General features: G+C 41.2%; 1 protein-coding gene across 6 annotated transcripts in view; it reads right to left on the bottom strand.

Annotated features, from left to right (window-relative positions):
* The window catches only part of scrib (scribble planar cell polarity protein), a 73478-nt gene that overhangs the window by 21768 nt on the left and 34657 nt on the right, over positions 1-17053 (bottom strand). For 4 of the 6 annotated variants that reach the window (XM_046056655.1, XM_046056576.1, XM_046056492.1 and 1 more), the window contains exons 9-28: positions 15998-16116; positions 15649-15848; positions 14982-15148; positions 14506-14633; positions 14201-14323; positions 13846-14031; positions 13336-13719; positions 11449-11511; positions 8597-8686; positions 8420-8497; positions 7984-8301; positions 6027-6107; positions 3428-3676; positions 2858-2968; positions 2573-2749; positions 2353-2469; positions 1758-1946; positions 1354-1473; positions 643-699; positions 7-63 (exon numbers count right to left, since the gene is read on the bottom strand). In XM_046056655.1, the coding sequence (XP_045912611.1) occupies positions 7-63; positions 643-699; positions 1354-1473; positions 1758-1946; positions 2353-2469; positions 2573-2749; positions 2858-2968; positions 3428-3676; positions 6027-6107; positions 7984-8301; positions 8420-8497; positions 8597-8686; positions 11449-11511; positions 13336-13719; positions 13846-14031; positions 14201-14323; positions 14506-14633; positions 14982-15148; positions 15649-15848; positions 15998-16116 (3014 nt within the window). The remainder of the gene's footprint in view (positions 1-6; positions 64-642; positions 700-1353; positions 1474-1757; positions 1947-2352; positions 2470-2572; positions 2750-2857; positions 2969-3427; positions 3677-6026; positions 6108-7983; positions 8302-8419; positions 8498-8596; positions 8687-11448; positions 11512-13335; positions 13720-13845; positions 14032-14200; positions 14324-14505; positions 14634-14981; positions 15149-15648; positions 15849-15997; positions 16117-17053) is intronic. The other 2 variants (XM_046056321.1, XM_046056409.1) reach the window with 2 other exon arrangements.

Raw genomic sequence — 17053 nt, 5'->3', positions numbered from 1 at the left:
TCTCACCTCAGTCTCCTCTTCTAGCAGGCGAGTTGCCTCCTCACGCTCCAAGCGCATACGCTCCTTCACCAAGAAAGGAAGGGGAGGAGGAGGAAGAGGAGAGAAGACCCCAACCACACACAGCCACACAGTAATGCGATGAGAGGTGAAGATGGAGGATTAACAGAAGAGGAAAGAAGTGTTACGGGGGTGAAGTGCAGAAAGACAACAGTGGAGAAGTGGTATGGAGATGATGATGATTGGATGATTTTGTATCACACCAAACACACCAAGGGTAAAGGAGAGATGAGAGAAAAACAGAAGGGAAAGAAAGGATAGAATCCGCACACATTAAAAATGACTATTCATTAGCTATGGGAGCAGAAAAAGCATGCAAGGTGGGACATCGCAGGAATAGTTCTGGTAAACACAATACCCACACACAGGGTGCAGATGAGAGGCTGCATTCACCCGATAACAGACCAACCTGAGCTTCTGACTCTAAAGCTCCACCCTGACTCGTGTTTGGCCTTTTTTTGAGCTACAATGGAACAAAAACTGAATTCTTATGCATCGCTGTATTGCCATATATCTGCTGATCTGACAGATACAAATTTACCTCCAGCTTTCCCAAAACAGTAACGGATTTTCAGTTTTACTTACCACTTTCTCCATCTCTTCTCGCTCCCACTGCGACGTCTCTCTCACCATCTCAGACTCCTGCAAAACAGCAAGATTTAAGATCCAAGAAATTGTTACTTTTCATCCTGTAAATCTTAAAGCACTGCCTGCCTGAGTAAACTAAAGCAAGTTCCTATGTGTGTCTCTGATAAAAAAGGTTGTATGACAAAAAACTCAAAGTGTGCAGAGGAACAACAGAGACAAGCATTCAATACAGCAACAAGCCCCTACATTCCTTTAGTGCGGGCAGTCTCCCAAAAGCTAATCTGGACAAATTAAACAACGGTGCTGGCGCTTTCTGGGTGCAGTAGTGAAAAGCTGAGTGTGTGTGTGTGGTGTGCATGGATAGGGTGAATCAAACTCTGCTCCACCTACTGACACCAAACTGCTGTGGAAGCAGAGTGTTGCTGTGACAGAATCGCTGAACAAAACATCTGATTCACGTGTTGACAACAAAATCACCAAACTGATTACTGGTATGTGGATCAAAGGGGTGTAACTGTGCATCCTGGTGCACAAACTGACACTGTTCGCTTACTTTACTCAGGCCTCTTTGGCTTTGTCCGGCCAAACAGGGCATGATTGCTATATTCACATTAACTTGACTTTAATTTCTCAAACAATGTTAACTTTGGTAATTAAGATAAATAATAAGAGCAGATATATGTTAATAATAATTATCTGAATTTGTGCCTTCTGCATGATGTCCATCTCCTCTGGGCTCAGGTCTCGGTCTATAGAAGAGATGCTTTCCATGCTGTTCTTGCGGACGATGCCTGTTGTGAATGGGTTGGCAATGATGCCAGGAGACGCCTGGGAATGGACCAGACACAGAGTTTGATCAAAATATATTGAAAAAGATCAGGCAACTTTTGAGAAAGTAACACAACATCAACACAGCTAGCAATTTATTGACAAGATCAGTTATTTCTAAACTGACTGAATATATATCTCAGTCTACATAAAGACGATTTTTTTAATTTGAGGTAATTTAAGTGAATTCTGTACGATTAACATTCACTCTAAAATGAAACAACACTGTGTTAACCATGCTTATAATGTAAGTGAAAAGACATTTAGTCCAAATGGCATCTTACCTCCACGGCAGACTCCTTTCGTGGGTCGAAGCCGTCACACACCAGCATGACCAGGGAGTCTCCGACAGCACGGAGCACTCGCACTGCCTCCGTGTGCGTCATCCCCAGCAGGCTATGATTGTTCACCTCCAGGATACGCATGCCAACCTGCAGTCGGCCGTCTCTTGCTGCTGCACCGGTCGAACTAACCTGTATGAATATCAACCAAATTATGGATAAGTTGATGACTACAACTGTCTGTCATTACCTGTGATTAGGCCGATGCATTAGAATATATTGAATAGATAATATAGAATATCCTGTTAATGTCTTTTCTTATACATCACTCTTACAACTTTGTCCTTAATATCCAGTTTTATTATTCTGTAGACAGCAGTCAAGACTGAGTGTGCCTATACTTCTCAAATAGATGGGATCAGGTTTTAAATAAAGTAGACTGTTTCATAACTCTCAACACTGGTTGAATAGTATAAATGTGACGCTTAAAGGCTCCAGCTCCTTCAAATGTGGTAAAAAAAAAAAAAAACTTTACAAAGAAATCACTTAATTGCAAAATGGTGGTGTATAACATAAGACATGAGGTAGTTTCAGAAACCTTAGAGATGAAGATGCCTTCATCTGTGGCGTCAAAGGGGTTTCCTGCGTGACCCTTGGCCCCTCCACGAATACTGATGCCAAGCTTCTCCCCGGGCTGCTTCTGGATCACAATTTCCTGCGAAGATAAACAGACAGCTCGTCAGGCGCGGTAAGGTGAGCATTTACCCACGTTATGTCAGCGTTAGTGCGTGTATATTTGTCTGAGTTGAGGGCCTCACCTGCATCCCAGGCGGTGAAGGGTCCCTCCGTACTAACATACGGATCTCCTGCTTGTTGGCCAGCAGGGCTCGCACAGCTTCCTGGTGTGTGGCATGGCGCAAGTCGATGGTGTTCACTTCTAATATTCGGTCCCCAACACGCAGTCCACTTTGACACGCTAAACCGTGAGGAATCACCTGGTGATGAGATGAGCCGCGGAAAGGGAGACATGAAGATGGATCTTAGGAGACGCAAAAACACAAAACTGGAAAACAAGGAATTTAACAACTCTTTCAAAGTTTTACCTTTGAGATGAACACCCCAGGTTCATTGACGCCGAATGGGTGACTGGCATGATCGCTGCCTCCTACGATGCTCAGGCCTAGAGGGCCGCCTGATTTCACCAGGGTCACTTCCTGTTAGGATTAGAGGTAGAAAATATATTGTAGTAAGGGATTTAGAAAATATTTCAAGCCTAAATCCAACAAAAGGGAGTCAATTAAACATCAGCTCCCAGGTAACGCCTGTCGTGTCTATGATTTGACTAATAAACACAATCCAACCTACTGCATGCACATATGTTTCTTTATAGGCGCGAACCACTTCCATGTAAACAGGAATATCTTTTCATTATTGATAACTGGGAATGATTCAGCTGTCATAATCAGGCTACACTATACACTACACCATTATTTAAATTAGACCAAGCATCCATGCCATGCACAATCTTCTCTGGATCTGGACAGCATTAAGGATAAGGCAGGAGCCAAATTAACAAACATTAACGCTGAATGTCTTCATGAGACTTCGACAGCATGGTCTAATAAAAATATAAAGCTATTCAACACGCTGAAGTCGCTCCTGAGAGGTCTCACCTCGATGGGATACTCGTCCTCCATCTGGCTCAGGTGGTTCCCATGAAGGGAAAGGCCTTCCTCCTCCTGGTCTGGTGAATCTGAGGGTTCTGGGGGTGGAGGGGAGTGGGCTCGTGCCCGGGATTGACCTGGAGAGCCCACTGGTGCATTCGGGTCTCGCTCCACTAGGAGGGCGATGGTGGGGGAGGTGCCGGTAAGAAGCGCTACTGCCTGGTCATGCCTGGCCTCTGTCATGTCTACACCATTGATCTGGATCGACAATAAAACCAACCACGGAGGGTGTCAGCCCACCAGGACGCTCCCAATGACAATGGGCCACATTTGCCATTGGCACGATGAACAAAAACAAATACATGCTGAAAATGGCAGGCTGCCATCAGTCTGCTCTCATCACATTCTGCACCTCATCGCCCAAAACTATTTCCAAATATTTATCTAAACCTGTCATTCTGATATTTAATTTAGTGGGAGTTTGTGAGTGAACCACAGTGATTACTGTTATTTGAAGAAGAACCCAACACCTATACAGAGCAACAGGAACAGGCAGAGAAAAAGAGGGAATGGGTTAACAGCAGGCTGCTGCAGGCAATATAAGCTGGCAGAGCTCCCATGGAGGGAGAAAGGCTACGAGCAAGCAAAGCTTTTTTCTTACAAGTAATGAAACTCCTAAATGTATGTTTAATTTAGTTGACTGCTTGTGCTTTCAGTGTAATTAGTTAAATACTTTTCCACCCCTTCTTGCCTTTGTTTACTTAAAACACAAGTGGAAGCGTGTAGTTCCTCCAAAATGTTTTATCTTAAGTCAACAAAGGCAAGTAGGAAGTCCTGAGACACCTGCGCCTTTGTCATTAAGACTGATTACTGCTAATCTTGGTTTTTAGATTAGACGGGAGCTTTCAGGCATGCACAATCTTAAAAACTGTAGTCAGGTCCAAAGTGACAAGCAGAGGTCAGCACTGACCCGACAGTACCAGCTCTTACCACCGGCTGATATGCCGCTGTGGCAACAGGCTCAGCCCACTCCACCCCAACACCATTCCCACCACCAAGCAGGCAAGGAGGTGTACTTATTGCATTAGTGAGCATGCAGATGGAAAGATTGTGCGAAAGAGAAAATAGACAATAGGAATAGAGCTGAAAAACCACCGGAGGAAAGAGGAGAGGAAATCCGTAAAGAAAGCTAAGAGGATAATTCAGGAAGCTTTTTGTGCGATTCCCAGAGAGGAATATGTGCAGATTCACATTCTGCATACTGGGAGAGGAACCTCTGGATGTGTCAAAATCAACCATCATGAGTCTGTTTACAGTAATACAGTAAGATGAAAAAGTGCGAAAGGGCATGAATGGATAAAAACATGCAAGTAAAGAGTTACTAATATGCAGAGAGCAGAGAAGGAAGAGAGCAAAGCCAAGCTTGGTGTGACCAGCAGAGGAAAGAAGAGCACAGAGAGGTCATGCAGGAGCCTCTGAGGAGCAAAACATATAAGCTCAATGCTGCACTAATTAACCAAAACAGCAACACAGTTTACATCTGTGGAGCGGCTCTGGGGTAGAATTAGTTTGAGGACTGTGTTAGTATTCTGTGTCAGATGCCAACTTAAGGTTTTGATGTGTTCATTTTCTGCATGTTTTCAGCATGGGACCTAACAAAACTTCAGATGAGCAATGAGATCAGTGTTGTGGGTACATACATTCAATGGAAATATTAAACATGGCAACGATGACATGAAGAGTTTCCTTTACATGTATTGTGTAGAACTGCTTGATTATTGCAAAAATCATAATCACGATAATATTGTCAACGTTGAAATCCTGATTATTAAACATAACTACTCATTGTCTTAGGAAACATCATTAATTTATTGAACTTTTAAAATTATATATGCATTACCCCAAAATAGCCCATGAAATAAACAGGTGAACCACTGAGCTGACGACAATTCATTACGTTACATAACTTATAATTTCAGTATAAATTATATGTAATTTGTTAAGCTGCGAGTAGAAGAAAAAGCAGCTACCGGCTCGGCTAATTTATGCAGTGTAAAATGCCATAGGCTTGAGCTAATAACGGTGACCAATGAGTAGCAGTTATAACCCCCGGTCATTGCGCTGAACTACACATGCCACAGTGTGCTGAGAGTGAGTTTGGGCTTTTAGGGAGGATTGAGAAAGGAAAGGGGTGTGCTGGATTTATAATACAAAACAAAATGAGGGCATAATTTCGAAACGTAATGTGGCTTAATGATCGTTTTATCTCGATCTTGTTTTCATAATGGTTGGAAGCCAAAATCGTAACACAAAATAGATTTTGATTAATTGTACAGCCCTATCATAAGATGGCACACCCACTGAACTACCCCAGATCTAGATTATTATGTGAATTTTTATTTAGCCACCCATAAACTAAACTATAACAGCTAAAACACCAATATCCATTTGTCTGGATATACTGTATCCAGTTTGAACCTATTTTAAATCCCTCCTGGAGATAATTAATGAAGAGAAAGAGAAAAACACTGTAAAGGAAACCCTGCTTTGATCACAGTGACTGCTATGATGCCCAGATGGAGATGTGGAGGGGATGTGTAGTACTCACAGAGATTACCCTGTCGCCTACTCGCAGCGTGCTGTCTCTGTGTGCCGCTCCCCCGTCTGCGATGCGAGAGATATAGATTCCCTAAACACAGACGAGAGACACTGTCAAATGTTTAAACTTTCATGAACATTTGTGGATATTTACTACTCAGTTTTAAGAACTACAGATAAAACAGATGTTGGTAATATCCTGCCTGTGAGCCGCATTAGACAGTCGGTGGTAAAAGGGTCTTGTGCAACAGGCTGCAACGCTGTGATGAATTACTATGCTGACTGTGAGCTGTGAGGAAGGGGAGCTGCCAGTCAGTCAGTATATGAGTGGATCTGAGCCAAAAATAGAATCCCTTTATTCATTACCACTGGAAAGTTTTATATAGGTGGTTCTGAAATATTGGTAGACCACAGTACCACAAACTGTGATATAAAGTTGTACAAATAAACAAACAAACCCTCACATACATTACAACTGATCAACAGCATCATGTTTGATTACAACTACAGCAAAAGCAGCCTATACAAAATCATGACCCCCGAGACATAGTTTGCTCACACAAATTACACAACTTAGTTTTACCAAATAAAACCCAGCTGAATTCGTAGACTGCCTCACCAAAACAAAATGTGTAAACACATGCAGGAGCAAAGTCTACTGCACCTCCCCCTCAGATCAACCAACAACCAAGTCACTGCATCCATTTCAAAAAGCTTTTGAAAGTGAGGCAAGACTTACAGTCAGACCCGCCTAAATCCTACGTTTATGAGTCCTTTCCTCTTTGTGGGGTCGCTGTGCTGCACGAGTTGCAACACATGTATTGCGGTGGCCCAGATATACATACATCTCACCCCGTCCAATTACAGCGGGCCTATCAGGTATCAAGGCCTAGCTATTCATATCTCCGTCTCCCTGGTGATGACTGTAAACGCTGCGGCTGGAATGGACACTGTTAAAAGACAGATCCCTGTGACCGAGACGGTTACTGGAAGCACTTAGTGACCCAACTTCATGACCACATCTGCCATTTAGTGGTTGTATGGTAGATTGTGTCTTTAGCTTTATTATCAACTTTCAGTGAACTGTGTTGTGATGATATTATAATCATATTTTATCTTTCAAAAAGGAAAAAAAATCTGATATAAAAATCAGTGAATTAAAAACTAACAAACTCAGTTATTTTGTTTAACACATTTGTTTTATGTAACAATAGAACAGATCATTGCATCAATTTGATTATTTTTTATGATTTTGCAAACATTTGCCATAACAGTTCTTATTATCATGATACTGATTTCAACTCGGGCTGGGCAATAAAACAATAATGATAATTATTGCGATATTTTTACTCAATAACAAAATAACAAATGTTGAATAAATGTTTGATTTAATAATTCATTTGAATCACAAACAAATTAGCACTTCATTTTTCTTTTAAGATATTTATTTTGTTGAGGAAAAGGGACACAAAAAAAGAGTACTTAATTTTAATCATGCCTATTTGTTGATTTTATCATAATTGTTTTGAATGTTCTACTTCAGATTTATAAAGGTGAAAAAAACACAATTAATGGTCTGTTTTTTGATCTGCTTTTGTTCAGGAGCAAAAATCAGACTTTAAACTTGAGAGAAAAAATTACTTGACATTTACCGTGATAATTATCTATATCGAATAATCAGATTTTTTTATAACATTTTTGGCCATATCATCCCCGCCCCCTCAGAAACCATAATACATACAAGGCCCTTTTCTGGGAGGAAGCTGTCAAATATGTAAGAGTATAACGGCTAAAGGTCAACTTTCTACACTTGTGACTTAGCAGCGTCTTCTCTTTACCATGCAACCAAAATATTACATTCTTCATTATTGTCTTTACTCTTCATCACGAGTAGGCAAGGCTCTCCAAAGCCCTTGCAAAAAAAATGTTTATTAGAGGGGTGTTATGGGCGTGTTTGCATGTCTCACCGTGTCTCCTGTGCGGTAGGGCGTGGAGCCTTTACCCCCTGCGATGCTGAATCCCAGCCCCTTGTCGTTTCGGATCAGGCAGGTGGAGAGTCGCTGCTGAGGCCCGCTGGGAGTCGTCTCCAAGTTGAAGGCGAGGCCACTGCTCCGTCTCTCCCGCGGGAAGTAGTCATCCTCTGGCCGCAGTGGCGTGGTGGTGATGGCATTCTCTGGCTCCACCATACGCTCCCGTAGCACTGTCATGGAAACTGTAGCACCAGAGCTACGAAGAGCTTCAACTGCTGTGTGATGTTCTGCTTCATGGAGGTCCACTCCATTCACCTGAGACAAACAATGAGTTTAGAGTGACTTGACTTGCAATGCTGTTTAATGAAACATCTTCCTATAAAACAGAGGCAAGAGTCGCTAAAAACAAAAAGACGAACAGAAAATGCTTCACCTCTAGGAGTTTGTCTCCTACTTTCACCCCTGCTCTGGCTGCCGGACCCTCCTCAGATACTCTTGAGATGAAGATTCCCTGGACACAGACAAAAAAAATAAAATGAATTTGAATAATCAAGGCTTCTGATATTTTTTTTTTTTTTTACCATATCCAGATTTTAGGCACACATCTTACCTCATCATCTCCTTTGTACGGTGTAGATCCTTTCCCTCCAGCAATGCTGATACCCAGGCCACCTGTTTGTCGCTGGATGATCAAGGTGTGCTGCAAGTTAAGGAGGGGGGAGTCAGCACAACTACTAGTGAAGACCCTCTAAACACCACTGAGGACAGATTGAGGGGGAGGAGAGCCCACAATGTTGTTGTAAAAAAAACAAAACAAAGAGAAAATACTTAATTGCCATTTATTTCACCTTAAACTTTATGATGATGTAAGTTATGGGTGACCTCCCTCTTTCTGCCAGTAGGTGGCGTCAATGAATTTCTCACAGCAGCATCATGTCATGCTAGCGGATGGATGGAAAGATACTTTGACTTGTCTGGAGCCTAATGTCAGTTTAAGTTGATGATTTTAAGCCTTGAATTTTGCTTTAAAGACATTTCGTAAGAATATGGTAAAAACTAATTTGTCATCTAGCAGTAACCACTTAACTGACAGCAGACTTCAGACATAAAGCGAACAAACACAAACACTATGAAGTCCTCTTTTACTGGACTCGCAGAGGGGTGACCCTTCTTGAAAACATACAATGTGTCTTGTGTATACGGAAGAGGGGACTGTGAGGTAAACACTAATAAGTCCTAACAGACTTTGAATATTCAGTATTCTTGCAAGCCATGCAAAAAGGGAGAGGAATGGAGACAAATGAGGGAGAGGTGGAAGGGAAAGGGAAATGTCAGGAGTAACAGATGAAAAAAGTGCTGTGTCCTGGATGTGGAGATGCTTTTAACGTTGTAGTGTAGATACCGCAGGCATTTGTTGTAATAGGATATATCATAAGATAAGCAGACTTAAATACAGTGTATGAGTACACAGATACTTAACTTTGTGATACTAAATAACACTTTATAACAAAGTTTCAGTACAGGTTGACTAAACAGCGTAGGTGAGAATTAAAACATGAACAAAAACATGCAAACAAAAGACATTTGAAAATGGAAAAAAAAAAAAATTGACAATACAAATATCCAGTTTGTCATCTCCTAAAATTTTAAAATTTAAGTCTTGACAGTCTATACAGGTTTATAATATTAAAATTAGACTACTGAGAAGTCAGCGTCATCCATCTTCTTCAATCTGGAGCTCCTCCTCTGGTTGGCAGTTGAGTTACCTACTATGTACCTAACAAACAAACAAAAAAATCCTGGAGGAAGCTGGAGAAGCAGCCTCATCACAAAGCCACCAGCCCATTCATTCCAGGGCAACACAGCGAGGACAGAGGACGAAAAGGAGCAAAGCAGCAGAAGCAGAGGAAAGGTACAGCAGAGACGTAGTGTGGCAGAACCTGATGCCGGACTGGGATTCATTTTACTGAGTCTACAGACAAACACAGCTGTGGGCATCCAGGGGACTAATGAGTACTTGGGAGGGTCAAGGCTTCCAACAAACTAATGTTTGTCGTTTCAAGTACAAAGACGTTGTTTAGATTTAACACTGCAAAAACACACTTCTCAATTCTACATTACATGCACCGATATGGATATTATCAAAAGTCATGTAGCATTATAGAGTATGCTGTTACTCAGATATAAGATGCACTTGAGATTTACTTGGCCAAACCAAATTCAATGGTTAAAACATAATAATTGTGTGAAACTAAAACTTTCCTCAGGACGTAAAAACAAGGACTGCTCTGGCCTCCTAAAACACATCCTAATAGTTCTTATTTAAAAATGCTGTAATCAAGGTTAAGTCATATGTTCAATGTAACTACATGTAGATGAGAAAAACGGTGGACCACTTGCGAAATAGGTAATGTTGCATGGGGTGGTACGATAAAAAACAGCTGCCATAGTGAACTTACAGGATGAAGAGCTAGCTGCATTACTGGCTTTCAGCCGTGTTGCTGGAGGTACACACAGCACACAACAGTATGTATGGACATTTTGAACACACACACAGATAGAATAGGCTTCCCACAGATGCACATATACTATCATAATTTGGGTTAATGATTTAGACAAAAATATCCAATTGTGATTATTTTGACTGACATTACAATTGCAATATGTTTTGTAATATTAGGGGGAATTATCATTATTACATTTTTATTGAAAAACATTAAAATTAATTATGGTGTGATTTTTGTGGAGATCTGTACGAACAAAGATGTTTTCTTAAATCTCTAGAATATGATGTGTAGACCAGGACATCGCTGCAGCTCGACAACATTTAATTGAAAATGGTGTTTCGACACACATATCGGGCCATATTGTGATTTCTATAACATTTCGATTAACTGTTCAGTTCTATAAATAAAGATTAATTAATCATCAATTAGTGGTTTTTATGGTCCTTTTATGGTAGCATTAACTGACTAAGTAGGCAAGGTCTGAAATTAAGTCTACAAGTTGTGAGGAACCACAATGCCAACCTCAGTGCATGAAGGGCTGGATCAAATACTATGGGATGCTTACTGAAGCAGATCAGATAAATGGATAAAACTGAGATAAAAATGGTTTTATTGTCAGGAAAGCTAGTACAATTTCCCAGGATGAACTTAAACACAGCACATTTTTGAACAACTCATTGCAAGTTTACTCACACCGTGTTGGAAGTGTTTGAACTCCTGCTGTCCGGTGAAAAAACAATACATGTAATAAATAAAACATGGTTACTTCATTCCTGCGTCCAGGTTCTGCCACACTGGCCATCTCATAAATGAGTTGTGGTTAGAGGGTCCCTGATGATTGGCTTGGATTAACCATGTGGGTACTTCATCTACCTCTGAACACAGGTGGGTGAATGAGTGGGTGAGTTGGGGGGACACAGAGAGACAGACTGGACGGGAAAGAGTATGTACAGACCTCTTCCTCCTCAATTCGAGCAGGTTCAATCAGCAGATTATTGACTTGATCAAATGACACCCCCTGTTAGGACAGGAACCAGCGAGAGGCATGCGGATTAGTCAGGCCAAAAATTAAAATATGCTCACTCGCACGCACAAAAAACTCACACTTTCCATAAACTTCACCAAAACACACACTCCACTGTCTGCTTGCAGGTTGTGGGACTTCACGTCCACCGGCATGGACCACCTTGAAGCAGAAGTAATCCCACACTCACTCCCCAGCCACCAGAAGCAAATACAGGCAGAGATGGAAAGACAAGACCAAGGAGCTGAGCCACAGTGCAAAACACACAGTGTAGAGAGAGCGCACAAGAGAAGGCAAAAGCTCCCATACCAGAATAAGCCCAGCCTCCACACCACAGAAAGCAAATTCCTCCAGTTGCAAGCTTTAATTTAGACAACAGGCCTACTTTTGTAAAGAAAAAAAAAGAAAAATAAACGGTTATAGCACACTTTGGGCTTACAAGCTGACTTTGAAAAATTAATTTACAGTTCAACATAATACACAATTGAAGCAATATTAAAAATAATTTTGTCTTGCTAAATTTGCAAGAACAATGAAGCATTTTACTCTCTACAATAATTTAAACATGCCATAAGAGATTATTATCAGGAATGAAACAAATAACAAGGCTCATTGGATCTCACATTCCAGCTCTGCCAATATATGTTCTGGTTGGTTCGAGGTCAGCCACACAAATAGACCCACATTCATAAAACGCACACAAAACAGATTTGGATGATGATGTTTGATCACAGTGTTAAAAAGGATTTCTACAAATCAGCATGATAAATCAAAATATTTCATTTAGTCTCCCCCAAAAAATACTAATGATCAATAAGGGGATTCATTTTCATAAGCAGCATCAAGACTTCAGACACTCCAGTCACACTTACAAGCATGCACAATGTTATAAGAGCAGAGTGTGAAAATGTCATTATTCAATAAAATCAGGAGATGGCTGACAAATATGGTGAGAGGTTTAGTGCTGAAGTAGGCCGGTGTTGTGCAAGAAAGGCCTGCAGCTGCTTGTGTTAAAGGGACATCTGGTATGTTACTTGTGCATAAATAAAGATCAGGAAGCTATCTCATGGGGAAACAAGAAAGTTTAAAATTAAATATATCTAATCTGTTTGAAGTATGACAATATCTGTATATCTTTGTTGTTTGTGTCAAAGAAATCTAAATGATGTGTGGGATTGTAGAGTATAATCATCAGTGACATCGGAGTGTTTGTAGGCATTTGGTGAAGGATCTCTTTGGGACAGAGCGAAGACAAAGCAAAGTTCTGAGGTAGCCCTTTGTTCTGAGGCGAGACTGCAGGAGAGTTTATGGTTAAACCACAAAAATCAACTCCAGAGAAAAACACTCCCCTTGATTTACAAGCTCAAGGGAAAATGTCTTCATTTCCACAGTGACCCTGCATGCAATACCACATCCTTAACAAGTGCTAGCAGCCCACTCCAAACTGAATGCAACTTGCAAGCTGGTGAGGGCGCTCTATGCACACAGTATTACGTGTTTGCATAGAGGCAATGAGCAAGCAAAAAATATATATATTCATTTTCATATTCTTACAACATGAATAGAATATTTTAAGCATAAAAACAAGCTAATTAACTGATTGTGGTGTGTGATGTACCTAGGATACAATGTCTCTGCATACCGTATGCTCTGTTGTACCACTTACTTACAGTATAGATTCACTGGATTTCTAAATATGTGTACAAATGCTGATGAGGAAAATAATGTTTTTCTACTTATAATATGTAACAATTCCTAAGCAAGCTACCCTCCACAGTCCTGCACTGCACCCCACCAGTGCTGGAAACGCTCCTTTACCTTTACTTGACTGGAATTGACCTGGAGCCGGCTGTCCTCAAGTGCCTCCATTCTGTGATTATGCTGAGGGGTACATATACTTTGCTCTTCCTGCTCCTGCTCCTCCTCCTCCTCCTCCTCATCCTGCTCATTCTCAGCAGCCTGTGTCGGAGAGTTGAGGGAGTCGGGGCTGAAGCCCTCCAGCAACGCAGCCACCGTCTCGGGCTTGGGCAGCTTGGTGATCTTGAAGTGCTTCTTGTAGTGTGGCGTGTCCTTTCTGATCAGACGCTGCTTCTCTGCAGGAAAAGCCGGCCTCTCGTCTTCCACATCACTCCTCTCACCATCCTCCTCGTCGTCCTCATCGCCACCACGGAAGATGGGCTCCTCTGCAAAGTGCACAGTGGGCTGGAGACAAGAACGGTTGGAATATAATTGGTTAAAAAAAGGGGGGTACCACCACTTTTTTGTTTCAGCCAATTAAATATAAACAGATGTTCACAGTGTTATGGATAAAATGTATTAAACATTCACCTCAATGTACTCCACCTCCATTTCATCCAGCTCTTCGTCCTCCTGAGGGGAGTGGCCATCTACAAGATCCTCCCTGTGCGAGGCTGCAGTCACATTTTGTCTGTCCTCATGGGAGGTGGCCGACAGTGTGCTATTGGACACCTGGGAGTCACGGCTCTGATTGGAGAGGTCACTGAGCCGCTTCTCCTAAAACCAAAAGCATCAGTTTGATTAATTCAGGTTCACAAGTGAAACTGCTTTTTTCTTCCTATGGTACACAGGTGACTAACGGATTACCACAACTACATTATATTAAAAGATAACTGGCTGCTGACAGACGTGATATGATAATCATTATACAGTATGATGTATGCACCTGTGGATTAGGAGACTCTTCTCCATCAGGCCTGGATGTGTAAGCTTCATTCCTCCTCTCCTCAATCACCTTCTTCATCACCTTCAGCTCACTAGGGTGCGGCGTGGCTCTGCGCTGGAGACCCTGGGAAAAAAAAAAAAAACAAACCGATTAAAACCATGAATTCGGCAACAAAAACAGTACGATAATTCACATTCATTTGGACTTGATGATGTCTCACTTGATGGAATACAATTTTTAATCACAATCAGCAAAATGACATGAAGAGGACATAAAGTGACACTGTTTTGTTGTTGTTTCCTCACTCTGCGCTCTGCAGCAGCCTCATCATCCTCTTCCTCAGCCTTGGTCTCTTCCTGGAACTGAATGACTGACACTCGGTTCAGGTTGCTGTCTGTCCAACTGTCATCCACACTGTTTTGCAGCAAGTTCTCTGTGGAAGACGAAGGGAAAGTGAGGAGGAGAGAAACATGTCAAACTGTGTATAGCCTTAACCTTTAAATGCCTTTAATTTACCTTTAATTTAACCTTTAATTTAAAAACAAATTGCGAAGCTCAGCCACTCAACAACTAATACAGCCAATCTACAAATCTTAGTATCTCAGCTGCTATGATTTATAAAACTTTATAATTAAATAAAAAACTAATACTATTGTGGCTACAATCAAGTTATATAGGCCACATGTACAGAACACTTACAGATCGTGCACATTTGAGTGACTGACCAAGAATTTTCCTATATGTGTTTTTACGAACATTGCATTAACTAAGGGCTGCTTACCTAGGCTCGGAGAAGGCTGCTGGGGCAGCAAATAGCAGGTCAACACCTTCTCTCCTGTGCGCTCGTCGTCCTCAGTCTGAAACTTGAGCATTGGCTGTGACTGGTTCTCTGCGAGCCACATGGCCTTCAGATTGAGGTTTGTCAGGGCAAAAGGCAGGTTTTGTAATCTGGACAAAGGAAGGGATGAGGTCAAATGAGCCACAACATTTCCTTTTCAGTAACTAAAAGCATTATACAACAAATCATTGGATTTATTGGTGATCATAAAACTCTCAAGATATATACAGTATAATTAGATATATTCAATAAGCATTCATATATCAGGTGTCCTGATAAATTCACAGGAATAACCTTCATAATTATGCAGAACCCATGCTTTCGCCACAACCTTTCAGAAGTTACTAAAGACCCATTGACAATAATGCATTTGCTTGAGGTTTTTCAATACATAACATATTACTTAGCAGCAAAGCTTTGAAAATACATCTACATGAGATTATATCCTGATCAAATTAAAAGCAAAAAGTAAAACTGGAGGAACAATGTCTGCGCAGGATGCTGGTAACACCCAAAATCCATTTTGGGAAGGCATTATATTGAAATCTTTAACCTCAGCATGAAAAGCTGCCGTGTTTTATTTACAGTTCAGGGTGTTAAGTGAGGTTACCTGTTTCCAGCCACATCCAACACATGCAGCTCAGTGGCATCTGCAAGCTCAGCAGGCAGTTTGCCCAGGCGGTTGTCTCTCAAAGAGAGAACGTTGAGGCTGGCACAGCCGCCCAGCTCTTTGGGCACGCTGCCCAAGCGGTTACGGTCTACATTCAGGTTGGTCAGCTTCTTCAGCTTGCCCAGCGAGCGAGGAAGTGACTTTGAAGGAGTGAGACAGAAGCCGTTAATAATCAGTGAAAATGATAATGAAGCTTAACAGCTGTTAATTGGACTTAAGTATTAATGGGCATACATAAATCCAAAAGGGGTCAGTGCGAAGCTGCTGTAGGTAGTTTATATGTCCCTACCTGTAAAAGGTTTTCTGTCAAGACGAGTTCTGTGAGGTTTTCACACTCTCCTATTGAATCAGTCAGGTGGGTCAGTCTATTTTGGTCCACCTTCAAGATGGACAGCTGTTTCAGGCAGCCTGGACACAAAACACAATACCAGTTAACAAAGCATGATACCATTTTACAAACTGCAGCAACAAGACACCAACTGGATGTGACATTTTGTCATTTTAATTTTGGCCGATGCTCTGGAATAAAATAAATTCAATTAAAAACAGAAAAACAAAACAAGCTGCTGTTATTGCTTGTGCCACACTTCACAGGCATTATTTTTCCAGTAGAGGGCAGTGCTGTTCTTTTTTAACAGAGCACCATCTCCTGCAGACAGAGGGCCTGCTCCAGGGTTTACTTAATCTAGTGCTGCCTAATTAGATGGCAAACTTTCCCTAAGCATCAAACTATATTAATATTTGCCTTATTTCTGTCTTTCTGTTTGAGAAACACTTGACAATATCCTAATATACATATAAATTATACTTTTATGAAATGTGAAGATGGATACAATAGAGAGATGACAGCAAATGTTGCTACTTCGTCATTTAGTTATTGATTATTACTGACAGTGTCCAACGCCATTTCTGACATAATTTTACTTAGATTTGTCATTTAGTTCAGATTGACTTAAGCCTTCTCTCGTTATTTGCATTGCAAGGGCTCCGGCAAGACAAAGCAGGGTCATCCAGAAAAATAAAGTTGAACCAGGCTTAACTTTATGCGCAAAGCAGCGCATCATCATCTGGCAAGGCGCTGCATAAGCCAATCAAATACTTTCCTGATGGATTTTTTCTTGCAGTGTAAACGCCATATTTCTGCAGTTTACTTTGCAATCATCATTATGAAAAGTAAAATAATTGCTTTCCAGAGATGTAAATCTTGTAAATATTACAAACCATTGCAAAATGTTTTGGAATCTGATAAACCTTTACTGTTACTTAAATTGGACCTCGTGGATCATTTTTAAAATATCTCACTGGTACCTTACACAAGCCTCCACCAATGCAGCCCCTGTGCCGT

Source organism: Micropterus dolomieu, linkage group LG01, assembly GCF_021292245.1.
Source record: "Micropterus dolomieu isolate WLL.071019.BEF.003 ecotype Adirondacks linkage group LG01, ASM2129224v1, whole genome shotgun sequence".
Taxonomy (NCBI): Eukaryota; Metazoa; Chordata; class Actinopteri; order Centrarchiformes; family Centrarchidae; genus Micropterus; species Micropterus dolomieu.
This window is presented reverse-complemented; position numbering and strand designations above follow the sequence as displayed.